Raw genomic sequence first — 26,915 nt, 5'->3', positions numbered from 1 at the left:
TCTTTATGAAAGGGTCAGTAAACATTCTTGTGTGTTAGCGTCCAACTCATTTACGTTCATTGTTCCCTTGCAAGTGACTTCTCAACAAGTCCATGAAGTCAGAGTTGGATGAGAATTTTAGTGGCGTTCGTCACCTGCCAGGCGAGATCCATTCATCCGCTTTGGACAATTTGTTCAAATTTGGAGATGCAGCAAAAGAGGAATGGAGTAGATTTTCACATATTCTGCTTGAAGCGCGCACCAAACACGTTTTGCTGTTGAAATACTCAAACTACTGTATGCTAGTACACTTTTCGACTTTATTTAAACGGATCACAGAATCAAGAATAGAGAATTCATTCCACTCGGCAGTGCCCGAAATGGACAAGAATCGCCACCCGGAAGAAGAAAGCGGAACTCAAAACTTTCTTGATTTCAGCCGGACACATATTTTGGTTTCACCGGTTCGTCCTCGTCCTCAGCAGGCGGCATGCTAGCATCTGAATGCTAAGAGGCTAACCCGGGAGCTAAACTCGCCAAGCAGGACAAACTTGGTTCGATCGCTCCCCGGCGGTCGTCCGCGTTAGCCGGCGCCATGCAGGCCGACTTTCGGCCTCCCCGGCGTCGGTGCCGGGTATACGAAGAGTACGCGGCGCCGTTCCCCGTGAGCCGAAGTTCGCCGAGGAGGAGAAGCGCATCGAGACCGACGACGAGCTGCTTCCGGGCGGACCTCGTCAACCGACACGTGCTGGTCACGGAGCCCGAGCACGTCAGCGAGATTTACAACCGGGTGACCCGAATGACACACATGGAGGGACCGGCACCATTTTAGTGCGCTTTCGTCACTCCGGGGGGGGGGGGGGGTCTCTCGTCTTCATCATTAACGCAACAAGAACACCGTTTACAGCGTCATATATTGACTTGTTGTTGTTGTTGTTTTTAATAACGTCAACTTGTAAGAGGCCCAAGCAAGAAACAAGATTTGACATGTCCATTTTATTGCATAGCTAATACAACTTTAGAGGCGATATCGTTATCAATAATGCATAAAACTTGCAGCGGGATTAATGTCATTTCAGGTGGAATCACTTGGACGAACCGGCTCTCTCTCGTTTTTAGCGTTGAACTCGGTTCAGCCATGAGATTGTTGTTCTTGTGTCTCGCCACTCTTCAAATCTAAAAAGAAACTTCCGAGCTAATCTCGATGTTATGAATTGTGCAAACACCATTTCAACTGGACCTTTGAACCCTTGGTGGGCTTTCAGGGATATTTCGGGAAAGCCGTCCTGTCCAGGGCCCGACCGGAGCGTTTCCTCTCCGAACGACGGCAGCGTGAGTGGACCTTCGAGGTCGCGTTGTCGATCTGCCCCGGCCATTTGGTTATTTATTTATTTTGTGTGTTTGTGCTTCCCCAGAAGTCGAAGGCTTTCTGCTTCCTGTCATCACACAGCACAGGTGGGTGACATCGCCCCTCAGTCTCGGTCTCAGTCGCCCCCTTCGTCTCGCCGACGACCGCCTTGACCCATAAATGCTGCGGGAATTGGGAAACGTTTTGAAAGTTGGACCCGTGACCGAATTCAGTCGAATCCGAAGGACTATTTCTGCGTCGCCTGCTGGTGTGCACTGCTTACACCGACGACACGGCTGCCATCAGAGAGGTTCTGGTTCTGAGCCGATGATTTAGCTCGTTTCCATGTAGCCCCTATCCTCAGCCAACACTAGGAAAGTCTACACTCCCCGGGCTAGGCCCCGCCTCCTAAAGCCACACACACGCTTAAAGTCACAGATGCTGTCGTGTACAACGACTCCAAATGGACAAAAATAAGACCTGCATCTCACGTGCATATTATGCAACATCAGTTTTTGTGGAATTATTCCAAAACTGCTGAGTAGGATACTGCATTCTCAAAATATCGGTAGAGTTGTGTAATCCAATGAAGGTATTGGTTGCCATTCACGATTTCCGGGCCAAAAGCACTGGAAAAGCAGTTGTCCGATTTTGTTTGGATTACACAGAAGGGGAAAGTCGAGCGTGAGGCGAACGGAGGTCTTTGAACATTTCGGCCCACAGGTACGAGGAGCTGCTCGGGTGGGCGGAGTCGGCGCTCCTGTCTCGGGGCTTGGCCGATGAAGCTGTCAATCAAACGCTGCTCCGACTCCGTCGGCCGGTGCGCTTGGACGACGTGAGGCGTGAAGCGGAAGATGCCGACGGGGACGCTCAAGCGCGCCCCCGCGTGGACTTCGGTCCCGAACTGAGTCACAGTTCAGATTGTGAGCCGAGTTCCGGCCCGGCCCCCGACCGAGGATCTGTCTCGGACTGCGATTCTGACCTGGATGACGGTTCTTTAGTTCCGGGCCCGGGATTTGTCGTTGTGGCTTCCGACGCCGACGACCGCGTGAGTCTCGAGTAACCCCTGAAAGATTTTCTCCCGTTCAGTAAAGGTTTGTATTTTTTTTTCACCTGCGTATGGTTTCAGGTCGCCGTGGAGACGCATCAGCTGAGACGGAATCCTTTACGGCTGAGCGAATACCTGCAACTGGGCCTGGAGGAGGTCCGGTCGTAAAACGTTTGAATTGATTTGATCGAGTCGCGCGGCTCGATCGGTCCGAAGGCGCCGCCGGCCGTCATGCCATCCGTGTGTTCCCGCAGGCCTTCTTCCTGGTCTACAGCCTGGGCTGCCTGTCCGTCCACCTGGAGCAGGTAATTGTCCGTTCTTGGGAAGTGGGGCGGGAAGTCATCAAATATAAGTACTTACGCGCTACCGTCCTCAAAGGGAAGACCGGTGCTTGAATTAACAATGTATCAGATGGGTCACTGTACACCTTGAAAACTTGAGGTTAATCCGATATCATTTAAAGGTGTTTTGAGAAGTTTTTATCGGCAATTCCGAATTTTCACGGACGCCGTCATTTTGACGAGTCACGTGACCTACGTGCCCGGATGCGACGTATTACGTGCGCAAACAAAGGCTCGCTTATGTTGTGACACAATTATGACCAGCGCTGATTTCTCACATTTATCCTCATCTGATGAAGAACTAGCAGTGTCGGTGCCGGGTGGAAAAAAAAAAACTAAAATAGCTTGCAAAGGACATTCTGGGCATTTGCAAACCAGATGAACGCCCATCAAAGCTTATTTTCAAATATGAATCTTTAAGTTTAAGTACGCGTACTATGAAAGTTAAAAAGAGGGAAACTAATTTGTACGCCGAGAAGTTTGTGTTGGTCATGCCGAGTTAGGTGAGCATTTTTGGGCAAGACTTTGTCCTTGTCCGTCGGCTGAGTACAAAATGCGAGTACTTGTCATCTTCCCCTGTGCTCGTCTGTGATTGGCCAGGAGCCCCTGTCGGTCGCGCAGCTGTGGCGGCGCTTCGTCTCTCTGCGGCCCGACTTCGTCAGCGCTTACGCGGCGTACCACCACTTCCGCAGCAGGGGGTGGGTCCCCAAGGGAGGCAGCGGCGCCAAGTACGGCGTGGACATGTGTGAGAAAAGCGCCGGCCGCGTCGCGCGTCCGCCGGCGTGGCGCGAAACGGGATGAATGTTGTCTTTTTGTTTTCCAGTGCTGTATAGGAAAGGTCCTCCTTTCTACCACGCAAGGTGAGTCTTTGAAAGAGCAGCCTCGAGTTGTGGAGAATGGGGGGGGGGGGGGGGCACAGCGCAGGCCCCAAGGCCTCTCGAGTCGCGGGTAAAACTGCTGCCGTATCCAACGTCAGCTAACCTGAGCGGCAACCTCGGAGGGAACTCGCGACCGCGTGCTTTGATGAGGCTTTCACTTAGTTAATGATAATAATAATAATAATAGACTATTAAGAGAATAGCGGTATTTTCATCACTACGTACTGCGCTTGTTAAAAGGGAGTTCATGTTCAAATTTGACTGAAGTCCCTGAAACGTGGAACTAAAAATGTCTTGGGTCTCTTGAGTGATGAAAAAAATTGCCACGTGGCTCCAATCATGACAAACCGAGGCTGGCTCTTTCTTGCTGTTCTACGCCGTGACGACGAGGCGTTGTCGAGTAGCCGCACGGGCAGGCTGCGGCTCCTTCAACTTTCAAGCGCGCGCACACTCGAGGCCAACAACGAGGCGCGTCGGCGGCTGGACTAACGCAAGAGAAGCCAAGTCGACTTGTTATGGAGCAAAGGAGGAGCCCCTCGGGCTGGGGCGGGGCCGGGCCCCAATTCAGCCACCCCCCTAAAAATTGGAAACACAATTCAGGACCACTCATGACGGGCTCTGTAATCTAAAAATATTTCTATAAGTTTCTTTTTGAATATTCAACTTTAGCTTGAGAACCCAATAAAAGGGTTCTTTATTCTGGGTTCAAATCTTGGCCTGGCCTATGTGGGTTTTGTCTGGGTGGTCTAGTTTCCTCCCGCATCCCACAAATATGCATCGCCGGTCAGTTGGTCGGTTGGTTCCAAGTGGCCTGCAATTGGCTGGCGACCAGTTGGAGGTCTCGCCCGAAGATAGCTGGGATAGGCTCCGCTCACTGCTGCGACACTTGTGAGGATAGGCAGCTCAGAAAATGGATGGATGGATGGATGGATGGATAATATTCATTTGTTCACCAAGCATTTGGACTTTTTTTCCAAAGTAGGCCTTTCGGGTCCCCCGTGTTGGTCGCTCTGAATTGAAATCAAGATTATGAGGCGGGGAGAAATGCGTGGACCCCAAAAAATATGAGAAGTCCAAATGAAGCATTTGTTTGGCACGTGAACATTTATCTTTCAGTTATTCCGTGGTGGTGGAAAAAGTGGACGAGGATTTTGCCGGTTCAACGCTGCGTCCGTTTTCCTGGCGTTCTCTGGCAACTTTGAGCAGAATCACCGACAACGTCTCCAAGGTGACGACGGCCGCGCCGAGAGAACAAAAGAAAAAAAGCAAAGCGCGTTTGTCGCTCCGCCCGCAGGAGCTGCTGCTCTGTTACGTCGTCCTTCCGGCCGACCTGTCCGAGACCGAGCTGGACTCGCCCGCGTGTCTGAGCAAGCTGAAAGTTCAGGTAACGCCGTCGGGGGTGGCGGTGACGACGTCGCGTGAGAAAATACCGTCAGGCCTCGCCGATCGGCCGATTGCCGCCAGCCGTCTCCCTCATTTTTTTTGTGGTGATTATTTTTCCTTACGGACTAACAGGACGTCACTCGCGCGCCAGAAAAGAAGCGTGCGGAGGAGACGTGGCAGCGGTTCACACTTGAAAACGTAAATGCAATTTCACGTCAGGTCTGAAATAATTGTAATGCCTCCACAGGGGGCAGGATAGAGGAAATACTGGAATTATCCATAAAGCTTCACATTTTTTCAGACTTTACGTCCTAAAAACCTCCGCAATCAACAACGAACTGCACATTTTTTGGGGGGGTTCTATGATTTTTTTTTATCACCCCCCCCCCCCACACACACACTACCCCAAACGTATAACGTCCATTGTAGTCCATCATTTGAAACTTCTCATGAAAAAAGTGTACAATAAAGGCCTTCGCGTGAGAATTGTTGTATCAAATTGTTTATTGCGTATGTATATCCGTAGCAGCGTTCATTTTGATGGCTTTTTTTTTCAAAGGATATTCAAGTATTTCGGCATTAGAACTTGCAAGTTGCCCGGACCACTCGAAACAAATTTTCCACTTTTGACGGTTGCTTTGTTTTCGTTGTTGACTTGATGGCGACAAAGCAATTTTTTTGGGCTTTGCGCTGTAAACAATTTTGTTGTTCTTCTTTTTCTGGCTCCTTTTCAGTTTCGCTCAGCGATGGAAAGGAACTGGAACGGTTTTGTTGCAGTCTTTGGACTTTCGGGGCAAACGAGTCTACTGTTCGGGATTTGGGACTCTTCATTTGCTCTTGAGTGACGTTTTCCGTGTGTGCGCAGGTGGTCCTGGTCAGCAGGTGGGTTTCCTCCAGAGATCGCGCTAAGCAAGAAGACATCTGATTGGCTGACAGCAGAGGGGGGGGGGGCTTTCCACAGGAGTGGAAGACGTCTACATGAGTTAGGATGATCAAAATAACCATTTCATTTATTTAAAAAAACAAAAACAAAACATCTCAATAAAACCAGATACCAACAGGTGCAATTGCTCGAAGCCTTATTGCAAAGAAACGTCTTTAATGAGCTGGTAGGGGGCGGAGTTCCGGTTCCGAATACCCCGAAGCCGTCGGTGAGGGATGCCGTCAAACTGAGGAAAAAGTCCCGTCGGGTACCGGCTGGCCTAGCGCAATGCGGCTTTGGCAGAAACTCGCGTACGGCGAGCTGACGGAGAACGACTTCCCGACGGCTTTGAGGAAATTCACGTCATCATTGTGAGGGTGGGGCGCTGCTGACCTCGACTCGAAGACCTCCTCAATTCCACCGACACGCCTTCCCCTGAGGAAGCAGAAGATGGGGTCTCTGGGGGGGGGGGGGGGCTCTCCCATCTGTAGGGTTGAGGTGACCGAGGTGCTTCAAAAGCTCCCTGGGGGCGTGCTTGAGGTTCACCCGGAGTTCCTATTGGCTCTGGATGTTGTGACGCGCCTCTACAACATCACACCTTTAGTAGACTTGGAAAAAGGCATTTAATTTTCGGGGAGTCCGATGAGGTACTGAAAAGCCCGCGTTGTTTGGTCTGTAGTTGGACTCTGTTGAATCCCAGTCCTCAGATATGTAGGCTGACGCTCAAACCAGTCGTCTGCTATGCCGCCTTCAACAAACTAGTCCATTTTTTTTTTTTTTACTTTTATGTGCAATACCCCCTCCTCCCGTATTAAAACATCATCGTTCTCGTTTTTTCGTCACTGTAGTTTATAATGGTATTTTTGAGGTGGTACTTTGTGTACTAGGTTCGAGAAGGCCTTGTTTAAGACGGGATTTGTTTTGTGTAGTTGTCTTATTTTCTTTTCAAACCGTGTAAAATGACTGCAGCTGTCAATCAAAATGTCGTCGCGATCTCGCGGTCGCGAGCTGCTCTCGCGAGAACCCGTCGCGCCATTTCAAGCGGAGCGAGTGACGTCGCGTGGACGACGGCGAAGCGGACAAAGTCAACCGCGGCGACGTTTTGAACGGTTTTCGTATCGTTGTTGTAGCTGCCGACGAGGAGCCGAGTGTGGAGGTAAAAGCCGCCCCGTCCGCGCGACAATTTGGGCCGGGAACGAACCATTCGTTACGCGCCGAACGCGGGCGGGAGGTCGCGAAGCCACTTAGCGTCCGGTTAGCATGGCGAGCTAAGTGCTAGCTGGGGGCCTCGCGAATGTTTTACACGAAAAGAGCGAAACTGTCACCGGCTGAACCGACTCCGCGTCGACGCCGCTCCTCCGTGGAACACGACCGTCCTCAAATTGGCTGCTCGATATCGAGGGAATGTCGCTACGTGTGCAAATAACTGTCCACAAAATAGCCTCATTTCACCGCCATTTTATAGCTATGTCTGTAAAATGGCTAAGATGATTTTTTTTTTTTTTTTTTTTTTTTAACGCGGGAGCAGCATTTGTAGCCACGTCTTTCCAGGACCGTACCGGTCATCATCGTTTTGCTGTGACCGCTGTTAATGACGTTATGACTCCAAGTTAGTGAAAGTGCAATAACCATATTCCTTCACTCAAAGAAGTCAAAAGTTGTCGACCTTTTAGGTGCCACATTTTTGTTGAATCACAATTGCAAACTTTCATTTTTTTTTTTTTTTAATATTCCATGCTGGCATCGTTTTAAAGCTTACCAAAACCAAACAGAAACGGGCTCAATATACAAATGACGACTGTAAAGTAATTCTAGAAGCCAAAGGACAAGATTGACGAAAGCGTCGCAAAATAATAGCCAAGAGGCGAATTGTCTGCAGATGGCGGTCGGGTGGTGGTGGTGGGGGGGGGGGATTCCTTGAGTTTTCATTTGGGACTCAAACATGCGGTGAACAAACGCAACATGAGTCAGGTTTCATCAGAGCACAGATAGGAAGCATTTGGACTTGATTAAATTCAAGTATGAACTTGCCTCTTGGAGAAATTGTCGCGATTAAAACTAGGAAACATGTTCAATGTCATCGGGAGTCAACACTGCATTATTGACCCGAACATCTCCGTCGGATGTTTTTGATCACCGCAGAGGAGAGGAGAAGTTTTATGTCGATTGTCAAAAACGATGAGGAATGATCCAAAATCACGTGCGTGTGTGTTTGCAGCAACATGGCGGACGACCTGGACATCGAGGCCATGCTGGAGGCTCCTTACAGGAAGGTGAGCGTCTTTTTGTTTTTCGTGCGTTGCTCCTCGCAAACACTCGGCTTGTCCAAACGTAGGCCCACCGGCCGCCGTGTCGGCTCCACGAGAGCTGTTGTGGATTGAGGGTGTCAAAACCGAGCGCGATGGCCTTTGCCCAAGCCTCTCGACGGGAAGTACCGAGAGTGCTTTCTCTTTCAATCCAGCGCTCAAGTCACAATGACGTCGGCCAAACTAACTGTCGCAAAACGTGAGGGTTGGCCTTTGGAGTGCCGTTTCAGTATTCACATAAAATGCATGATAAGCTTTAAGTGTCTCAAAAGCAAGCACCTTGTGGCTGATTCTATTTCTGACAAAGAGCAACAGTCAGCCATTTGTACAATGGGCCGGAAGTCCAAAAACAATACAACAAATAGCGAAACACTTTGACATTTCAGAAAAGGCATTAATCAAAGCAGAAAGATTTTTAAAAAGGCGAAATGCGCAGAAAGGAAACGTCCCATTTCACAGATGTGCTTGGAAATCGCACGGCCTGTCTGAGCGAGACATCATCGGATCCCGCGTCGTGGGAAGGGGACGCTGCGCACACAGAATGAGGCGTCCACCCCAAATAGCGCTCGTCTTTATGGACGCCCTGAACAGCAAGCGTATAGACGTGTTTGATGCTGTATATGCAAGATGTTGTACCTGGCGGTTTTTCTTGAGAGAGAGAGAAAGAGAGAATGAAAGGGGAAGTGTGGATTTGCAAGGAAGTGGCAAACGCTATTTCTGAACGTACCGAGGAGCAGTGACAAATACGCCAATAGGTACGCGTAGAACTTGACTTGCAGTTATTACTGAATACAAAATAAAATATTGTGCAGCAAAGAATAAGTACCATGGACAACGGCAGAAATGAAACGGGACATTTTCAACAGATGTAGCGGAAACTGGCTACCAACACCACAAAAATGGAGTTTCTTCACACACGTCGTCTTCATCCTCATTTCTTGTCTTCCTCTCGTTCTCATTTTCCTGATCACACTTTGGCTCGAAATAAAACTGCTCATCAGTGTTTGTGGCCGACAGGGGCTTTTCCTCTGACCGTCGGGCACGTCCCTGTTTGCCGTCGCTACCCGGAATCCACCGCGACTAAAAAAAAAACAATGGCTCCCTTTTTTGAAAAACATAAATCTGCCAAGAATTATCGAAAGCTGCTTGAGAAATTTTCTGTCTTGGGGATCCGCTTATTTAACTTATTCATTACCAGTCCCTCAAAGTTTGTCACTGTAGCTGTAATTGTGTGAATTTTTTTTTTTTTTTTTTTGGGGGGGGTGTCGTAAGCGTAATAGCCAAATCAGACTGCTAGACAAATGTTGTCTTTCCCAAACGCGCTACGTCAGACCACTCCCATCACATCTTGGCGTAGCTCGCACGGGCAGAGGCTAGCGACGCTGCAGGACGTGTGTTTGCATCTTTAGCCATCACTGGCCTTTCTTTATCTTGTCAAATTAAACACTGGCGGTGAGGGGGAACCAGCACGCGTGTCGCCGGATTCACTCGTTACCGTGGCGATGCTCGAGAGGGGACCTTCGTTTTCGAATGGCCTGAGGTCCGTTCGCGTACTTTTATTAGGATACGTCTTGCGAGTCGGCAACAAAATGTCATGTAGGCTAGCTAATTCAAAAACGGTTGGAGGTAACCATGTCGGGGTTCTGTCCAATCATGCTCGAAAGTTCTGCTAAACGTTGGTTTGCTCTTGTGACTAAATGTTGACGAGGCGACGCGCCAGCCACAATACGGAATCCTACTGGTTGAAATTGATTTGTGCTTGACAATCGGCCACACTACGTGGAAGATACCAAAAAACAAACAAACAAACAAAAAATCAAGAAAAGATAGATTTTTCATTTTGTTTGTCGGGGAGTATGTCACGCGACACAAAGTTTGGTCATTCCTGACAAACGATTTCTGGCCCGATCTGGGGAAATCGGACACGACGGCTAATTGGGCCTAAAATCTTGTGACGTGATCTAATTGTTAGGTAAGGTCAGTCTGGGGGGACGCTCTTGGAATGATTTTTTTTTTTTTTTGCCGTTGTGTTATGACGGAGAGCGCTTGGGTGACTTGACTCGGTTCCTCCTCGTCCACTTCCACGGGCAGCAAAGCACATGGAGAATTGTGCAGCTGAGAAACCTCTCGCACCTCCATCACTGTGGCCATGTGGCGTATTATGCTGCAAGGGTTCCGTTTTCAGGAAAAAAGAAGTGGTTCCTTTTTTTTTTTTTTTTTTCTCCCCATTTTAGCTCGGTCTGGCCTGGCGTCATAAATAATTTGCAGTTCATAATTGGTCTTTTAATCAAGCAACAATATAATTCATCTGAATACTTTGATAACATTTTTAGTAGGATACTCAAATGCTAAAATATTCTCTGGCTGCAGCCTTCTTCTCAAGCATAATTTTTATGTCTCTCAGAGCGTCACTGCAGTAAGTTTTATTCATGGTATTTGCCAGTTTGTCGAGCAATAATGTTGAAGCGCGAAGTTGGCTTCATGCGTCGATCGAATGTGACCAAGACCAATGTGATGCTGTGGTGGCTAAAAAAAAAAAACTGATTTGAAAATAAAAAAAAAAAAAAAAAAGTTTCTCATTTGAAGACTTTGTCATCTGCGAACGCCTACGTGTGATGTCACAGATGTAAAGGGAGCAAAAAGTCCCATCGTCGAACGGCGGAGACGGCAGCGGCCGGGCCCTCGGCGCAATTGACCAAAGTCGTCGTCGTTCCGTTTGCCGATCGATCAAGGTGGCAAACTTCCTCCCCTCCCTCCGTATCACGTGGCCCCGCCCCCCGCCGGTATTCCTGCAGCCAACGGCGGGGAGGCGTGCAGACTGGTTAGCGTGGCGACGGGCGCGCTGGCGTTCAGAAGCTAAAAAAAGCTCATATTGTGGCGACGAGCTTAACGCGCAAGGAGGCCGGCCGGCCGCCGACGCGAGTTGCCCGTTGACTTGACGCAAGACTCCTGTGTGCTGCAGGGCCCTTGAGAGGCGTCCCAGCGCAGCACCCACAGAGGAAGAAGAGTCCCACCCCGCCGCCTCGCCGGCCGCCGGCCTCGGCTCCGACCCCCTCCCCCAGCACACTCAAAAGTCTGTTTGAATGTCACTCACTCTCCATATTCTCTCTTGCCCCGCCCTCTCTCCCCCGACTCCCCAATGTCGCGTCCGCCTCCTCACGCTCTTCTCTGTCGACCCCGCTAGGACGACAAGACGGCCAGCCCCGATGGCGGGGACGAACAGGCCAAGAGGTACCGTAGCCCCCGCCGTCCTGTCGCTCTGCACGTCTGTCTGTCTGCCTGTCCTCCTCTTAGCGCAACACATTTTAAGAATGGACTTTTTTTTGGGGGGGGGGGGGGTTCGCCATAATTGAACTTGAAGTTGTCGAAATCCTCCCGTTTCAGCCAAAGGGCCACTTGGAACGTGCATGCCTGTTTTCACATGATCTGTTGTTCTCCGCTAACCATGGGAAAAATAACACCCCCCCCCCCCCCCCCCAGTTTCTGGGTGAGGTCCCAGACGCCCCACACCATTGGGGGAAAAACACCCCACGTGTGTTTTGTTTTTTTTTTTTTTTTTTTCTTCTCATTATTGAATTGACAGCACTTTAAAAAAAGGTGTAAGGCCTTCCGACACCTTGAAAACGATACCAACCCAATCAAACAAGAGCAATCGATAACCCATCCAATTCCTGAGCCGCGTATCCTCACAAGGGTCACGGGAGTGCCGAATCACAGCCGTCATCTCGCGTGAGCCGGCGTACACCTTGAACTGGTCGCCGGCCGATCGCAGGGCGCATGCAGATAAGACAACAGTGGCAGTTTAGAGTCTCCGATGAACGGAAGCACGTTTTGGGGATGTGGCGGGAAAGCCACACAGCCGGGCCGGGATTTGAACCCCGGTTCTCAGAGCTGCGAGGCCAACGCTTGACAGCTGCACCACCGTGCCGCCATTGATTGTACTTTCTTTCGGCTTGTCCCGTTAGCAAAAAAACAAAACAGTATTTACTTTGGCTCGATTGGCGAACGGGGCATTATTATTATTTCTGTAGAAGATGTCATGCAGGTTCTTGTCATTTGCTTTTTCTCTAAGGCAAATTGGCAGGGGAATCGGATGCCGTCTTTCCTTCGTGTCACTCTTTGCGTGTTGTCCGTCTGTCTGCTCGTCTGTCGTCAGCATCCGATAATTCCGAGCTTTCTCGTCCGTCTGTGCGCACGTCCTTTCCGGTCCGTCCGTCCCCGCCGCGTCACCTTTAACAGCGGTCCTCGCCGCCGTGTTGTGATTGGCCGTCGCCTCAGCAGGAAGAAGCGGAGCCGCAGCCGCGAGAGGAAGCGCAGCAAGAGTCGGGAGAAAAAGCGGAGTCGCAGCCGCGAACGCAAACGCAGCCGGGAGAAGCGGCGCAGTCGCAGCCGAGAGCGGCGGCGCAGTCGCGAAAGAGGAGGCCGCTACAGGGACTACCACAAGGCGTGAGTTGCCTGCCCGCGTCTTTTGGACACGCCTTTCAGCGAGTAGCTACGTGCATGCATTTTATTGCGTATATCTCCCAAAGAGAACTTTGTTCAATTTGAAATGGCGTCCGTGAAGGCCACTGGCCTGTTTCACTTTAAACCCAAAAGGCTCCTGCTTCCTATTGAAAATCAACAAAAGTAGGAAAGAAAATCCTTCATTTTTGAGGTGTTTCTAACGCAGCATCGGTGCGGCGTCAGAACGCAACGGCAGTTGAAGATGTCGCGTTGACGGAGAACTTTTGTCGTGACCCGTGTGCGCAGGCGGAAGCGGTCGAGGAGCAGGAGTCCCATCCGGAGAGAGAAGAGTCCCATCCGGAGAGAGAAGAGTCCCATCCGACGGGAGAAGAGTCCCAACAAGTCAGTCTTGACCAGGTGAAAAGAGACGACCTCGAGCCTTTTTAGGTCTAGGTCTGTTGAACTTTGGCCTCGCGTAGGATGCCGGTGGACAATTTGACCCCCGAGGAGCGGGACGCCAGGACCGTTTTCTGCATGCAGCTGGCTGCCCGCATTCGCCCTCGAGATCTGGAGGACTTCTTCTCTGCCGTGGGAAAGGTATCAAGTCGGCACGGAGCCCCCAAAGTTGGGGTCGGCGGGTGTGGGTCATTTCACCGCCCCCCCCCCCCCCACGATTCGCAGGTCCGAGACGTGAGGATGATCTCGGACAGGAACTCGCGCCGCTCGAAGGGCATCGCTTACATCGAGTTTGTGGAGGCCAGCTCGGTTCCTCTCGCTATCGGGCTGACGGGGCAAAGGCTGCTGGGAGTTCCCATCATCGTGCAGGCCTCGCAGGTAACGCCCCGCAGACGTCGGCTTATTCGTTATACATCTGTAAAAATCGCGAAATAGCGTATTGCATCTCCGTGGTGTGAGTTTAACTTTGAAATTGAACTCGGCTTTTGATCCGAGTTATATTCATTGAGATGAATGCAAACATGTTCATTTGAAGAGCAACGTACAGACGGGCGCCGCCGCGTCTTTTGCGTTCGCAGGCCGAGAAGAACCGAGCGGCGGCGGCCGCCGCCGCCGCCAACAACCTTCAGAAAGGTTCGTCGGGACCCATGAGGCTCTACATCGGGTCGCTGCACTTCAACATCACCGAGGAGATGCTGAGGGGAATCTTTGAGCCCTTCGGAAGGGTGAGACGCTCGCCGCTCGTCGCTCGCTACGGCAGCCTCAAAGCGCTGACGCCTGCTTGTGCCGGCAGATCGAAGGCATCCAGCTGATGATGGACAGCGAGACGGGCCGGTCCAAAGGGTACGGCTTCATCACGGTGAGTCGGCCCGTTCGGGGGAAGCGGTCCGTGCGGCCGGCCCTTCTCGCGACCGTCTCCGATGCGACCGTTTCAGTTTGCGGACGCCGAGTGCGCCAAGAAAGCCCTGGAGCAGCTCAACGGCTTTGAGCTGGCGGGTCGGCCCATGAAGGTGGGTCACGTGACCGAGCGCAGCGACGGCTCGGCCGCCGCCTCCCTGCTGGACAGCGACGAGCTGGAACGCACCGGCATCGACCTCGGGACCACCGGGCGGCTGCAGCTCATGGCTCGTCTCGCCGAGGGTGAGCCAAAAGCGTCAATTAAGCGTTGTCAAGAGAGCGTCGCGCGAACGCCATAGAAGGGCTAACGGACAGCAGCTGCGTGGTGCTGCACAGGATCCTGTACGGGACTTTTTTTTTTTTTTTTTTTTTTTAAATCCTCAGCACAAAGTGACTGTTATGGGAAATTGCGGTGCCACTTGGAACACTTGAGTGGAATGTTTTTGTTTGGCCTTCAGTCACAATAAAATACATTTCATTCAAATACGAAAATCATAATTCAGATTCCCCCGCGCCCCTCCTCAAGAAAAGGAATCAGAATTGGAACTCATTTGTTACTTGTGCTGATTTTCATGCAGCTGTAGATGGGGGGGGGGGGGGGGGGCGATATCCTTTAAACTCGTATGGTATATGATATACGATATAAGGTGCGTCTTACCCTGTTGGTCATGTTGTGTTGTGTTGCGTTCAGGGACGGGCCTGCAGATCCCTCCCGCCGCCCAGCAAGCTCTGCAGATGAGCGGCGCCATCGCCATCGGCGCCATGGCCGCCGTCTCCGGTAGGTGACCGCCTCAGCCCCGCCCCCGGGAGGTGAGCGCGCTCCCTCGCTAACTGATTTTTTTTTTTTTTTTTGTTGTTGTTGTTTCTCGCTCGGTGGGCAGCCGCCATGAATCCATCCATGAACCTCAACATGAACCCGCCGGCCCTGAACCTTCCGTCGCAGCCGCTGGCCACGCACTGCTTCCAACTCTCCAACATGTTCAACCCCAGCAGGTGTGCACAAACGCGCCACCACCACCACCATCACCGTCATCCATTTCACGGGCGCATGTTGCGTCTTCCACGGCTACTTTTTCCCCGCCAAGCGTTTTTCTTTGTCTTTCTGCGTCAGCGAGGAGCATCCCGGCTGGGAGGTGGACATCCAGCACGATGTTATCGAGGAGTGCAACAAACATGGCGGCGTGGTTCACATCTACGTGGACAAGAACTCAACGGAGGTACGCTTGACCCTTGAACTCGGGACAGCGAGCGCGTATTTAATATGCGGCTGCGATCTCCAGGGCAACGTGTACGTGAAGTGTCCGTCCATCCCCGCCGCCATGGCGGCCGTCGGCGCTCTTCACGGACGCTACTTTGCAGGTGAGACGCGTCGGACATTTTGCGGAAACTTCTGTTCGTTTGTTGGACGATTTTTGGCGTGGCGCGCTCGACTGTTTTCTCTCCCACAAGATGAACATTAGCGCCGTGTGCCGTTCATTTTTTTTTTTTTTTGAGGAGGGCTGGGCCCGATGACGTCGGTCCAGTTTCAAAGCGCGTTCCGCTAAATCGAAACAGCCGCGGCGCCATATTGGATGTGGCGCGAGTTCCCGAAACTGGGAAAGTTGCGACATTTGGGAAACTTCAAACTTGATGATTGCCTGACGAGGTTCTGTTTAAGTTTTATCAAATCATATGACGATGTTATGGTGAGGGTAATTATTACAGGCGGAACGATGAATTGGCAACAAATATGTCATTGGTTAATTTGTGTTAAGGTTGACATTAGCGATGAATTTTGACTTGAATTCAGGCAATTTAGTGAAAGCGACTTTGGGTTAGATTGAGCCATTTTGGGCCATTTGAAGCCGTTTTGCCAGAACGGCAATGAGGCATTTCGGTGCAGGCCTCCGTCGGTGCGTCGCGGCTGGTGTCGCTCTTGACCCGGTTCTTGTGTTTCCAGGCAAGATGATCAAGGCGGCGTACGTGCCGCTCCCCGCCTACCACAACTTGTTCCCGGACGCCGCCACCGCCACGCAGTTGCTGGTCCCGCCCCCGCGCCGATGACTGCCCGCGCCGGACATGTTTTGATATGCGTGTCGTGTCGGGATCGTTCAGTAAGCTACTTCCTGTTGACTTCCTGTGGTGTTGAAATTGCGGCGGGCGGGCGCGCTTGGCCTCCATCCATCCGGCGCGGGCCCGCGCTGTCCGTTGAGCTCTGTGAGCTGCGAGGGGCGCCGGCCCGGCCCGGCCCGGCTGCTGACGTTAAGCGTTCGTCTTGGTTTTCTAATAAAATCATTGATTAAACTTTTATTTTCAAGTCACAAACAAGTGTCTCGTGATTTGAGCTGATGAACTCGCTCGTTTATCGGAACAAGCGGACGGGCCTGAGCTGACCGGCCCGTTGATTGAGATGCCGACAGCTGGACCGGCGGACTCGTATAGAAATGGTCAGAAGTCAAAGTGCGGCTTTTCTGCCGTTTATTCCGGACTAGAATCGTCAGTTGGCTACGACGACAGCGGCGGGCGCCATCGCTTGGATGAAGCCCGGCTCGTCAGACCCATCGAGTTGCCCGCCGAGCCGTGCGGTCGGCGCTGAAGGTTTACAAAAGTGTCGTGCGGTTGCATTTCCGTTCCGTTGGCCGCCTTCGTTGATCCAATCCAAATAATAAAATAAGTAATCATCGTGAATGGGAAAACCTTTGGGGAGGAATGTTTTCTTTTTCAAAAAAAAAAAAAAAAAAATGTGCCCGCAACAGACGCTGCGGATTTCGCGTCAGGTGCGGCGAGACGGGCCACGTGGCCGCGCACTCCAAGCGGGAGTCCGAAGTCCGCTGCTACAACTGCGGCAAGACGGGCCACCCGGTCGTCAAGGAGTGCCCCGTGGACCGGGAGGCTTAGCGCCCGCCCTTTCTCCGGAGTGGAGGGGGGCAACGGGGACTGACAAGCTCCTTGTTTTTCCTTTTTTGGCTGTTCATTTGTTATCTTTTGCTATTGACAACAATTTGAATATTTCAACATATTTTAAACTGGATGAAACTTGGACTCAACGCACTTAAACACCTTTCAGACTCAAACCTACATACTTGTAACCCAGTTTTAACGTCTGAGGCACGGAAGCGATTGGCCGGCGACCAGTCGAAGGCGAACCCCGCTTCATGGTCGGTGACAGCCGGGATGGGGTCCAGCCCTCACGCTCAGAAAATGGATGGCCGGACCGAGAAGGGGGTTGGTCCTGGCGCCCGGGGGCAACTTGTGGGGGGGGGGGTGTCATGGCGACCACTCACTGTGATTTTTTTTTTTTTTTTTTTGTGTGCGCGTCAGCAGCTTTGCGAAAGCCACCCAAAGTATGGAGGGCGGCCCGATAGGTCCGACCTTCCCGCTTCCCGAACCTTTTGCCACGGCGACGGAAAGCGGCAACCTGTCGCACGCGTGCCGGACGCGTTCGTGACGCAACGAGATTTGGGCGCCGTAGAGAGCCGAAAGTTGCATTTCCGATTTTGTCCAGAAGAGACTTTGGAGGTCGTGTCCTTGGCAGCCCCCGCCCGGCAGCCGTCACTCTGAAGGACCAATCAAGATCAAGGCTGGCTGCCCCCATTTTGCAGTAAGAGGTCGCCAGCCGGCCTGGAGCCGCCTTCAAAATAAAAGCTTGGCACTAAGATCGACATCAATGCCCCCCCCCCCCCCCCCTCCTCCCAAAGGTTCATTTGACTCATCTTGAGCTATAGAAACAAAAAAAATAGCCTATAAAATGGAATCATTTTCTTTTGAAATGCTCCATCAGATTTGGGCGGCACTTTCTTAATGATGCGCCCAACGAGCTCGAAAAGTGCATTCCATTCAATAATCTTCTTATACTGCATCTGAACATGACTCAAGCGAACCGACGTCCGTCTTAGTGGAAAACTTTTATTTTGAAGGCGACTGATGAGCGTAATGCCGAGTGTGTTCAACACGAGGGGCGCCCGTCTTGACCCGGCCAGTGATTTTGCGGGAGCGGACTCGCTCCATCAGCGTTACTTGTTGACGTTCGTCACGAGACCCGACGCGCGCTCTTTCCGATTGCTTCTTTGAGCACGGCCGGAAGTCCGGGCGTGCCACGTCGTCTGCCGAACGGAGAAGAGACGGTCAATTTTCAAAATAAAAAAGATTTCACACGTGAAAGGCAATCGGACAGAAATGATACAAAGTGGGGATTCTTTCTTTTGGACAATCTTCTATCTGCGAACTCCTTTTTCCTGCAAACAAATGCTAGCAAAATATCCCGTTTTTAAAACAAATCTTATTTTTACCGTCATGTCATTTGTTGGTGGCGGGAATAAAGTGCTTCACTTATTGGTTTTGTTGTGCTTTATTTGTTTGTTTTATTCCCCGTTTGTGTTGGAAGGTCCCATTGATGACATCACAACTCCTTTTTTTCTGTGAACGTTCACGCTTGTTCCGTTATCGTTGCATTCTATTTACTTCCTTTAGGGGGCAGTCATCAGAGGGCCGGGAGTCGTACAGGCGGAAGTACCGGAAGTAGTTGTTGTCCGGCACTTCCTCCGTTGAGGACTTTTTCGTCCAGAAGACGATTAATTAATTGTTCGTTTAGCGCATCGGTCACTTGTAAAAGCACAACGCAGCGATGGTAAGAGCTCCATCACATCACGTCTTCACTTCTACACACTTAAATTTAATATCGAGAAAGCGGCGCGAGTGATGTTGATGATGACGATTGTCGCCTCGTTGAAACTTTTGATTTCTCAATCATGAGTCGAAGTGTTGAGTGTTTGTCCAGCCTGTCCCATCTCAGTCGCTCACTTGATGTTAAATATCACTTTTGTTTTTTTAGCTAAATGTGCTGCATCGCAGCAGCAGCAGCAGCAGCACGCGAGTCGTCGTCAAAGGCGTGCAAACATTTTCTTGGGTTGAAATCCAAATTGTTCGCCGTCTGGGCAAGAAAATGAAGCGCACCCTGGCTTTCATCTGCTCAGGTGTGCGTTCCATTTGGGAACGCCATTGTACGGAGATCATATTCCTATGAATAGTTTCTTTTCATGGCCACAAAGGAGCATTTTCTCACCTTAGGGTTACCCTAACCCTACTGATGGGGGGTGCGGGGACAAAAAAAAACAAAAAACAATAATCATTTGGTTGTTTTTTTTTTTCCCCCCACAGGCTCGAAATGCTGAGAAGGCCATGTGAGTACACACAACACACATGTTGTACACGCGTCAATATAAAAGTCACGCATCTTTCACGTGTGTCGTTCTTTTCATCCTTTTAACCAGGACGGCCTTGGCTCGCTTCCGGCAGGCTCAGCTGGAGGAAGGAAAAGTCAAGGTCACAATCGAGTCGCACTTGACCCGTTTCACTCTCGAGGAGACTTTTATCGTGCGTGTGTGTGCGTGCGTGCAGGAGCGTCGACCTTTCCTGGCATCCGAATGCAACGACCTCCCCAAAGCCGAGAAGTGGAGGAGACAGGTCGCTCGTTTGCGTCTCACCATTCTGACGTGTTGACGGCATCCACTGAAAAGGCGTGCGCGTGTCTTTCAGATCATCAGCGAGGTTTCCAAAAAAGTGGCTCAGATCCAAAACGGTGGGTGGGGTCGCCGAAGCAGGCCCGGCGCTTCGGCCGCCCCCGTCTGACACGTCCCTCCTTTCGTGTGCGTCCGCAGCGGGTCTGGGCGAGTTCAGGATTCGGGATCTGAACGACGAGATCAACAAGCTGCTGAGGGAAAAGCGCCACTGGGAATATCGCATCCGGGAACTGGGAGGCTCGGACCACAAGGTGGGTCGGCGCTCCGCACGTCACGCGTGCCCATAATTGCGTGTCTCTTTCCGCCGCAGCGCTTCGGGCCCAGGATGCTGGACCACGAGGGGCGGGAGGTCCCCGGGAACCGGGGCTACAAATACTTCGGGGCGGCCAGAGATCTTCCCGGGGTCCGAGAACTCTTTGAGAAAGAACGTACGTACGCACGCGCCTGCGCGCGCCCAAGGCTACTTTTCTTGGCACTCTCGCGTCACGTTGCGCCTTTCGCCGCTCGCTCAGCCGCCCCCGAACTGCGCAAGACTCGCGGCGAGCTGATGAAGGACGTGGACGCCGAGTACTACGGCTACCGAGACGAAGACGACGGCGTCCTCGTTCCTCTCGAGATGCAGCACGAGAAGCGAGGTGGATTTTAATGTTTGCATTTGTAACGCCTTTGTCGCCATCCACGCGGCGTTGAAATGTGTTCGCGCGTGTCTGCAGCCGTGTCTGAGGCCGTCCACAAATGGAGGACGGATCGCGAATGTTTTCCTTCGGGGACTCCCGTTCGGCAAGAGGAAGAGGAGGAGCCCGCCATCTACCGCGTCGACAACCAGGAGGTCGGCCGAGCGCGCGTTCTGGGCTCGCTTCAGAGTTTGTGGGTCACGTCCAGCCCCGCTAACGCCGCGTTGTGTGTGCGCTTTCATTCCTGTGCGTGCGTGCGTGCGTGCAGCCCGACGACGACGAGCGTGTTGAGGACAATCTGGAGGAGGAGGAAGGGGGCGTGGCCTTCTTCACGCACACGCCCGTTCCCTCCCAGAAAGAGGTAAGACTCGTGCGCCCGCTTCTCGAGTGCGCGCGCGCGCTCACCTTCAAGGTGTGTGTGTGTGTGTGTGTGTCAGGTGGAGGAGGCGCTAGTGCGCAGGAGGAAGATGGAGCTGCTGCAGCGCTACGCCAGCGAAACTCTCCAGCAACAAAGTCACCAAGCCAGAACGCTGCTGGGACTGTAACGCACGTGCAGCGGCGCCGTCGCCGTCGTAGCGACTGGATTGCGTCCAGCTCGCCTTGGTTTTCAATAAAATGTTGTTGCAAGGGCCTCGCCTCACGCCCTTTTGGAACGCTCGGGAAAGCCCAAGTTTGTCTGAGGTCGACGCAACGTCTCGAAGCAAACGTCCCAAATGCCGACATGGGGACGAAGCGGCTCGACGGGGGCGGTCCGTCGGAAAGGTCGCGGCGAAAGGAGACGGCGACAAAGCTCAAAGCGGACAAACGCGTGCACCACGTCAGACCTCTCAAACGCGCTGGCGAGCGAGCCGCCAACGTTGGCCGGGAGCGGCAGAGTCCTTTGGGCGGTTCTGCTTTCTTCCGCCGAAAGTCTCGGGAGTGGGAAATGTTTTCATCAAAGCGCCGTCGGCTTGCGCGTACGCAACCGTTCTGAGATCAAATAAGCAAAATCATCCCTTCTTCATTATCCCATTATGGCTTAGTGACAGTTCCGGGGTGCAGGGTTCGAATCCCGGACCCGCCTGTGTGTCGTTTGCACGTTCTCCCCGCGCCCGCGCGGCTTTTCTCCGTGCGGCCGCAACACCAAGTTGCCCGTAGGTGCGATTGTCTCCACGTTCCCTGCGATTGGCTGGCGACCAGTTCAGGGTGTGCCCCGCCTCCAGCGCACCCGCGACCCTTGTGAGGATAAGCGGCTCAGAAAATGGATGGGATGTTTGGAATCCACCTTTGCCGAGGCGCCGTCCTGTCCTGTCCTGTTGACACATTGGTTCAAAATGACGAAAAATGTCGCGAAACGGGATGAATATTACCAGGTGGAGAAATTGGCGCAAATGTTAGTCCGGTTTGGACAGGCTCACTTGGAAATATGGCCAACTCCATTTATCAAGTCATCTTTGCAATCCATCTTATGTCGTTACGTCCTTTCAACACCAAATAATCAGTCAAGTTCCTAAATTTGGTTTTCAAGCTCGTTCGTCGCGCGTGTCCAACGCGGCCATCCGTTCGGTCGATTGGCGGCATGTGACGCACGCGGCGAGGGGTCGCGTGCGACGACGGGTCGCTCGTGACGACGGCCGGGTGACGCGAGTCAGCAGCTTTCAATCGGCTGCGGCACAAACGCGCCTTTGTCTGCCTGAAACGCGAAGAACGCTGGCCGAGGCGTTGGGATCGAGCCCGTAAGATGATTTCAACGCAGACGTGCTGACGGCGACGCTAGTTAGACAAACTTACCGCGTTCACTCGAAACGGTGGCGCGTCGCACGCCTGCCTCCTTTCAACCCTTTGAAGAACTTCAACGCTCGCCATCTGCTGCGCCTGCACCCCGAAAGGCACTTTCCCGCCTGCGAGCGCGACCGCTTGGGAGCGCCTCGTTGTCTGCCACGAGTGCGCGCGCGGCTCACGGGGAGAGGAGGACGCGAGTGTGTGAGAATGTGTGTGTCTGTGCTATGCACGCGTGCGGTGTGGCTAATCCCAGAGGCGGCGCGCGGCGTACGCCCTGCGCTGCTCGCCAGCCAATCCGAGACAGACAGCAGCAGTCCCGATTTGGAGTTTCCGGGTGAGCTGCGTTCCTGTTTTGCAGCCACGGGCTGGGATTTGAACCTGGGCAGTCGTGTGTGTGTGTGTGTGTGTGCGCGCGCCGTCGTCCCGCTTTCGAGTGCCTCGTTGTCCCCAGAGCGGCTTTTTTTTGTTGTTGAGGGGTCTACTCGGGCAAGTTTTGTGCAATGAAGGAACAGATTGGGTGAGTCCATTTCGGAGACAGGAAGTTTCATTGGACTGGTACGTGCGCAGGTGGTTCGAGTTTTTTTTTTTTCCTGACCAACCAATCCGTGGCCACTAGAAATGGGACCGCCGAAAGAACCGGCCCAGTTGTCCGTTTCCGTAGTCGCCTGGCCTGGACCGCACCCAAAACACAAAACCCTAACCCAGGATTGAAGGGGGCAATGGACAGCGGCGTCGGGTCCGCTTTCTGGCGATTGGCTGCCGTGTCCGCGTCCCGCCCCCGCTCGTGACGTCACAGAGACCCCCCCCTTTTTTCTTATAAGAGCGCCGCCGCCGCCGCCGCCGTCGTCGTCGTCGTCGTCGTCGTCCCGATGTGGGCTCCGCGCCTGCAGCACGCGCTCAGGACCGTCGCGCGCGTCCCCGCCGCCAGGCAGGTTGGTGTGCGCGCTCTCGACAACCGTCAACGAATCGGAAAAGAAGGCGAGCACGTGCGCGATCGTCAAAAAAAGCAACAGTTTGCTTCCAGGGTGGTTCGGCGGCTTTGATGTGGGCGTTCTCCCGGGCCACTGCGAGATGGGTTATTATTATTTTGATGATTATTTTTCAGGTTCTCATTTTGAAATGCGCACCGGCTAAAGTAACTTTTCATCCATGCACGCGCATTTCGGAGTTTGGTCTTTCGGGGCGTCTCGACCGACCGATTGCGCGTCGCCGGGGCTCGAACCGACGGGCGCTGAACCGGGCGTGTGTGTGTGTGTGGTGTGTGTGTGTGTGTGTGTGCGTGCGCCGTGCCATCGCAGCGTCACGGCGGCGGCGAGGCGGGCATCCTCCTGGACGTGGACGGCGTCCTGCTGCGCGGCGGTTCCGTCATCCCGGCGGCCCGACGAGCCTTCCGGAAGCTGCTGGACGCCGACGGCCGCTTCCTGCTGCCCGTCGTCTTCGTCACCAACGCCGGAAGTTGTCAGCCGCAACGGAAGGCGCAGCAGTTGTCGGCGCTCCTGGACGTGCGGGTGGGCGGGGCCTGTGTGTGTGTGTGTGTGTGTGTGGATCTTGTTTCTTCAGTGGTGGAGAAACTGGTTAGCGCGTCCGCCTCACAGTTCAGAGGACCGGGGTTCGAATCTCGGCTTTTCTCCCACATCCCAAAAGTTTCATTCATTGGTGACTCCCAATTGCCCGTAGGTTTGCCTGCGATCGGCTGGCGACCGCGTGAGCAGAGGCCGGATCTCTTTCAGTGTCTTGTGTGTTTTGTTCTGGTTTCACTGGGCCGCGTCTGTAACCCGAGCTCGCGTGTCCAGATCAGTCCGGATCAGGTGGTTTTGTCGTACAGCCCTCTGCGGATGTTGTCCAGCTTCCACGACAAATGCGTGCTGGTGTCGGGCCAGGGACCCGTCTCGGACATCGCCCGCTCGTATCCTTGAAAATGGACCGCCGTGCGGGAGGTTGCGCGAGAGTCCGCTGACCCTTGACCCCGCCGCTCAGTTTGGGTTTCAAGAAGGTGGTGAGCGTGGAGCAGCTTTGCCGACAGCACCCCTTGCTGGACATGGTCGACCACAGCAGGAGACCCGAGCCGCCCGTATGTACACTGCCACGCCAAGTACACAAAAGTACGCTCACGATCGCAGTCACGACGCCACAAAATATTTCTCAGCTTACAAAAACAACAGTTGAAGTGCAAATTGCATACAGGTTTCAAATAAATTGAAAAATGAGTGTGTCAAGCAAGAAAAACAGAAGAAAAAAAGTACGTAACGGACGTAAGGTGCCCAAAGGGTCTCGATCTCAAGCAAAAAGTACACGTTTGGCGTGGAAAGGAGGGAAGTGACAGCTCGGCTGAAGGTTATTTTGCCTTCCAGGCCGAGCGACCGGCGGAGTCGACGGCGATCGAAGGTAAGAGCGGCCGGCGGTCCGGTCCGACCCGATCCGACCCTGACGCTCGGCCTTCCCGCAGCCGTGGTGCTGTTCGGCGAGCCCGTGCGCTGGGAGACCAACCTGCAGCTGCTGCTGGACGTGTTGCTGACCGACGGCCGCCCGTCCCGCGCCTACCGGCGGCCGGCGCGCCAGTTGCCGGTTCTGGCCTGCAACCTGGACCTGCTCTGGATGGCCCAGGCGCCCTCGCCGCGGTAAACGCCTCTTTTCAACTGACTCGGACGGGGAAGGTCGATTCCACGGAAGGGCGAATTGACTTTTGCGCTCGGGCTTGGGGGAGGGAACTCCCAAGCCGACGTTAGTCGAGTATTTCCGTCATCTGGTCGATAGTGTCGCCTCGCTCGCGAGCACGATTAGCACGCGGATCCTTCTTTGCTCTTTGATCCGAAAGGGCGTTTGTGTGTTGCCAGTTTGGGCCACGGCATGTTCCTGCTGTGCTTGGAGTCGGCCTACAAGAAGTTGACTGGCGCCGACTTGCGCTACGAGGCGCTGCTGGGGAAGCCCGGCCTGCTCACGTACCGCTACGCCCGGCGCGCGCTCACGCGGAGCAACCTCCACCGCCGAGTCCAAACCATCTACGCCATCGGGTAAGCACGTCGAGGCTCGCCTTCCCCAATGGAAACCTTCGTTTGGCATTCATCGCTGCAAACGCAAATGGAAAACAGTGCATGTGTGAAATAGATTTTCTAAGTAAACTGTACGTAGGGTTACACAGGATAGCTACAAAGTCAAAAGTCTTCACCTCGCACATAGCCGACACTGTCGAAAAGGTTAAGACGAGAACGCAGCAGGCGCGATAATATTGCAGTGTTTGAAGATGCACGTCATATCTGGGGAGATGCGAAGTCACTGCCAGGCTCCCCAAACAACACGGATTCACTATTTGACTTCCAAAGGCGTCAATGGCACGGAAAGAGCCTTGCGACGCTGTAAAAATAACCTTGATCAAATTTACGACATATGCTAGTAATACCACACCGTTGTAATGGATTGGTTGCGCAGAGTTCTACCCTCGGAATGCTGCTTGTGTTTCTACGACGTGTGTATTGTACGAAGAAGGGAACGTACAGCAGTTCCACACGTCATCCAAATATTTGCCCTGACGAGAAAAAAACGGCGTTTGGTTGTTTTTTCTGCCGCTTCTCAGCGACAACCCAATGACGGACATTTACGGCGCCAACCTTTACGATCGCTACCTGGCTCAGCAGCACCGGCGGGGAAGTCCAGCGGGCGCGGCCCAGCCCGACGAGGAGGAGCCGGCGCTGCCCGCCGCCCGCTGCCGATCGGTCCTGGTAGGTGGCGACCGTGACGCGCGCGCACTCGTGGCGGACGACCAGGCGTTCTCGCGCGGCCTCGCGGGAGGTGCGACACGCGTGAAGAAAGTTCTCCGCCGGCCAGCAAAGTGTGCGACGCTGTGCCCTTTTTTTTTTTTTGTCCAACCGCATTTCACGTTCTTTGCGTTGCGTTGTGACCGCGTAACAAAAAAAATGGATTGAAAAATTCCAAAATTTGACAAGCGAAGCGTTCCACTAGTTGACGGATATTTTGCATCGGAGCGTGGATTTGCTGATTGCGAGCGTCCCGCTTTGACGTCAGGTGTGCACGGGCGTCTACAAGCGCCCGTCGGCGTCGGCCCCGGAGAGCGTCTTCCTGCACGGCCACCGGGACATGGCGGCGGAGGCGGGCCTGGCGGAGCCCAGCTACGTGGTGGACGACGTGGAGGCGGCCGTCGACCTGGTGCTCCGGCGCCACCTCTGACGCGGCACGGGAAGCCGCGACGTCACAAGCGTCCCAGGGCGGGTCCGCCTGTCGAACGAGTTCCCTGTCCCAATGAAGGAAAGGCAAAAAAGTGCACTCAGTCCAAAAGACAAGCGTGCCTAATATACTGTCCTTCCTCATCCTTCAGCAATTGGCGCCCCCAACTGATTTTGTCCTTCCACTACAAGTAAACCAAGGTGGACGCTCTGTTGTTTAATTGCGCCATCTAGCGGCGGGCGGGGGCCTACGCTCGTATCTCAAGACGAAAGATGATTTCAAGTAACTGCAACCTTTTTGTATCCAGCCACCATTTTTTTTTTTTTTTTCTTGATTCTCGTGGCCTGAGGAGGTGCCGCATGTGCTTGTGGCCAAAAGGATGCGCTCCATTTGCCCTGCAAAGTGTCCTCGAGTCACAATTTGCAGCTTCTGCCCATCTGATGTCTGGGACGCTGTCGTTTAACCCCCCCCCCCACCCCAACAATAACACTTTTTTTTTTTTTTTATAGGGCGCTCTCTTGAGCTCGCAATACAACTTTTTTTTTATCCTACTAACTAACCGTGTCACTCACTGTGACGCCTCATGCTAAATATTGTATTCATGTAATCCAAGCTGGTATAGTCACATGATATTGGTTTTATATGGATGTTTATTATACATGTAAGCATTTTCCATAATTACAAAAAAAAGTGGTAATGTGGTGAGAATCTTTTGCGTTTGCCTAAAACATTGTTTTCTTTCTTAAATAATAATAAAATAAATAAAGAAATATGTCGTTGAGTTGTAAATCTACACTCATTT

General features: G+C 52.9%; 4 protein-coding genes and 1 long non-coding RNA gene across 27 annotated transcripts; 4 read left to right on the top strand and 1 right to left on the bottom strand.

The window, feature by feature from the left end:
• Positions 1-270: 270 nt before the first annotated feature.
• On the top strand, positions 271-6,044 carry tsen2 (TSEN2 tRNA splicing endonuclease subunit). Of its 12 annotated transcripts, XM_061833844.1 has the most exons (12): positions 293-769; positions 1,245-1,311; positions 1,395-1,434; positions 2,051-2,375; positions 2,457-2,531; positions 2,630-2,680; positions 3,317-3,461; positions 3,540-3,576; positions 4,711-4,822; positions 4,889-4,978; positions 5,110-5,175; positions 5,712-6,044. In XM_061833844.1, the coding sequence occupies exons 1-12, from the start codon at positions 575-577 to the stop codon at positions 5,820-5,822; spliced, it is 1,314 nt and encodes a 437-aa protein (XP_061689828.1). In that variant the 5' UTR covers positions 293-574; the 3' UTR covers positions 5,823-6,044. The 12 variants fall into 12 exon arrangements, with proteins under 12 accessions (XP_061689821.1, XP_061689820.1, XP_061689822.1 ...); XM_061833839.1 differs by having other exon boundaries at positions 287-769; positions 4,889-5,175; XM_061833841.1 differs by having other exon boundaries at positions 288-769; positions 4,711-4,978.
• Positions 6,045-6,407: 363 nt separating this feature from the next.
• Positions 6,408-16,290, top strand: LOC133508103 (RNA-binding protein 39-like). 6 transcript variants are annotated; one of them, XM_061833853.1, is made up of 15 exons: positions 6,408-6,546; positions 8,118-8,172; positions 11,390-11,436; positions 12,484-12,651; positions 12,955-13,050; positions 13,128-13,245; positions 13,330-13,482; positions 13,683-13,829; positions 13,898-13,963; positions 14,040-14,244; positions 14,693-14,779; positions 14,883-14,994; positions 15,113-15,218; positions 15,282-15,360; positions 15,941-16,290. In XM_061833853.1, the coding sequence occupies exons 1-15, from the start codon at positions 6,542-6,544 to the stop codon at positions 16,042-16,044; spliced, it is 1,548 nt and encodes a 515-aa protein (XP_061689837.1). In that variant the 5' UTR covers positions 6,408-6,541; the 3' UTR covers positions 16,045-16,290. The 6 variants fall into 6 exon arrangements, with proteins under 6 accessions (XP_061689837.1, XP_061689838.1, XP_061689833.1 ...); XM_061833854.1 differs by having other exon boundaries at positions 6,410-6,546; positions 12,487-12,651; XM_061833849.1 differs by having other exon boundaries at positions 6,414-6,546; positions 12,955-13,065.
• A 2,174-nt stretch (positions 16,291-18,464) lies between these two features.
• On the top strand, positions 18,465-20,802 carry isy1 (ISY1 splicing factor homolog). Its single transcript, XM_061832357.1, has 11 exons — positions 18,465-18,607; positions 19,138-19,160; positions 19,251-19,302; positions 19,378-19,443; positions 19,516-19,558; positions 19,638-19,750; positions 19,810-19,927; positions 20,012-20,134; positions 20,213-20,328; positions 20,442-20,534; positions 20,611-20,802. Exons 1-11 carry the CDS (start codon positions 18,605-18,607, stop codon positions 20,716-20,718), a joined length of 858 nt encoding a protein of 285 aa, XP_061688341.1. The 5' UTR covers positions 18,465-18,604; the 3' UTR covers positions 20,719-20,802.
• A 1,972-nt stretch (positions 20,803-22,774) lies between these two features.
• zgc:77375 (uncharacterized protein LOC402927 homolog) lies at positions 22,775-26,614 on the top strand. Of its 7 annotated transcripts, XM_061831651.1 has the most exons (10): positions 22,796-22,866; positions 22,959-23,009; positions 23,233-23,442; positions 23,728-23,840; positions 23,912-24,005; positions 24,286-24,319; positions 24,381-24,552; positions 24,769-24,945; positions 25,506-25,650; positions 25,955-26,261. In XM_061831651.1, exons 1-10 carry the CDS (start codon positions 22,804-22,806, stop codon positions 26,114-26,116), a joined length of 1,221 nt encoding a protein of 406 aa, XP_061687635.1. In that variant the 5' UTR covers positions 22,796-22,803; the 3' UTR covers positions 26,117-26,261. The 7 variants fall into 7 exon arrangements, with proteins under 7 accessions (XP_061687630.1, XP_061687635.1, XP_061687631.1 ...); XM_061831647.1 differs by having other exon boundaries at positions 23,612-24,005; positions 25,955-26,609; XM_061831645.1 differs by having other exon boundaries at positions 23,233-23,508; positions 23,612-24,005; positions 25,955-26,609.
• LOC133507071 (uncharacterized) lies at positions 24,880-25,460 on the bottom strand. The gene is made up of 3 exons (XR_009796733.1): positions 25,369-25,460; positions 25,101-25,285; positions 24,880-25,000 (listed from the first exon to the last, which is right to left on the bottom strand). It is a non-coding gene; the product is annotated as an uncharacterized LOC133507071 (long non-coding RNA).
• Positions 26,615-26,915: the final 301 nt, after the last annotated feature.

The sequence above is a fragment of the Syngnathoides biaculeatus genome, chromosome 10, assembly GCF_019802595.1.
Source record: "Syngnathoides biaculeatus isolate LvHL_M chromosome 10, ASM1980259v1, whole genome shotgun sequence".
NCBI lineage: Eukaryota > Metazoa > Chordata > Actinopteri > Syngnathiformes > Syngnathidae > Syngnathoides > Syngnathoides biaculeatus.
This window is presented reverse-complemented; position numbering and strand designations above follow the sequence as displayed.

What these genes read in the sequence shown, in the direction of transcription:
- LOC133508103 (XM_061833849.1), top strand. An exon ending in TACAGGGACTACCACAAGGC is followed by an intron (nt 12,652 to 12,954) that starts GTGAGTTGCCTG and finishes CCGTGTGCGCAG; the next exon opens with GCGGAAGCGGTCGAGGAGCA. An exon ending in TCATCGTGCAGGCCTCGCAG is followed by an intron (nt 13,483 to 13,682) that starts GTAACGCCCCGC and finishes TTGCGTTCGCAG; the next exon opens with GCCGAGAAGAACCGAGCGGC.
- tsen2 (XM_061833836.1), top strand. Translation starts at nt 575, where the DNA reads ATGCAGGCCGACTTTCGGCCTCCCCGGCGTCGGTGCCGGGTATACGAA. An exon ending in TGCAACTGGGCCTGGAGGAG is followed by an intron (nt 2,532 to 2,629) that starts GTCCGGTCGTAA and finishes GTGTTCCCGCAG; the next exon opens with GCCTTCTTCCTGGTCTACAG. An exon ending in CAAGTACGGCGTGGACATGT is followed by an intron (nt 3,462 to 3,539) that starts GTGAGAAAAGCG and finishes TTTGTTTTCCAG; the next exon opens with TGCTGTATAGGAAAGGTCCT.
- zgc:77375 (XM_061831645.1), top strand. Translation starts at nt 22,804, where the DNA reads ATGTGGGCTCCGCGCCTGCAGCACGCGCTCAGGACCGTCGCGCGCGTC. An exon ending in GGAGTCGACGGCGATCGAAG is followed by an intron (nt 24,320 to 24,380) that starts GTAAGAGCGGCC and finishes GCCTTCCCGCAG; the next exon opens with CCGTGGTGCTGTTCGGCGAG. An exon ending in CCCGCTGCCGATCGGTCCTG is followed by an intron (nt 25,651 to 25,954) that starts GTAGGTGGCGAC and finishes CTTTGACGTCAG; the next exon opens with GTGTGCACGGGCGTCTACAA.
- isy1 (XM_061832357.1), top strand. An exon ending in CGAAATGCTGAGAAGGCCAT is followed by an intron (nt 19,161 to 19,250) that starts GTGAGTACACAC and finishes CCTTTTAACCAG; the next exon opens with GACGGCCTTGGCTCGCTTCC. An exon ending in AGAACTCTTTGAGAAAGAAC is followed by an intron (nt 19,928 to 20,011) that starts GTACGTACGCAC and finishes CCGCTCGCTCAG; the next exon opens with CCGCCCCCGAACTGCGCAAG.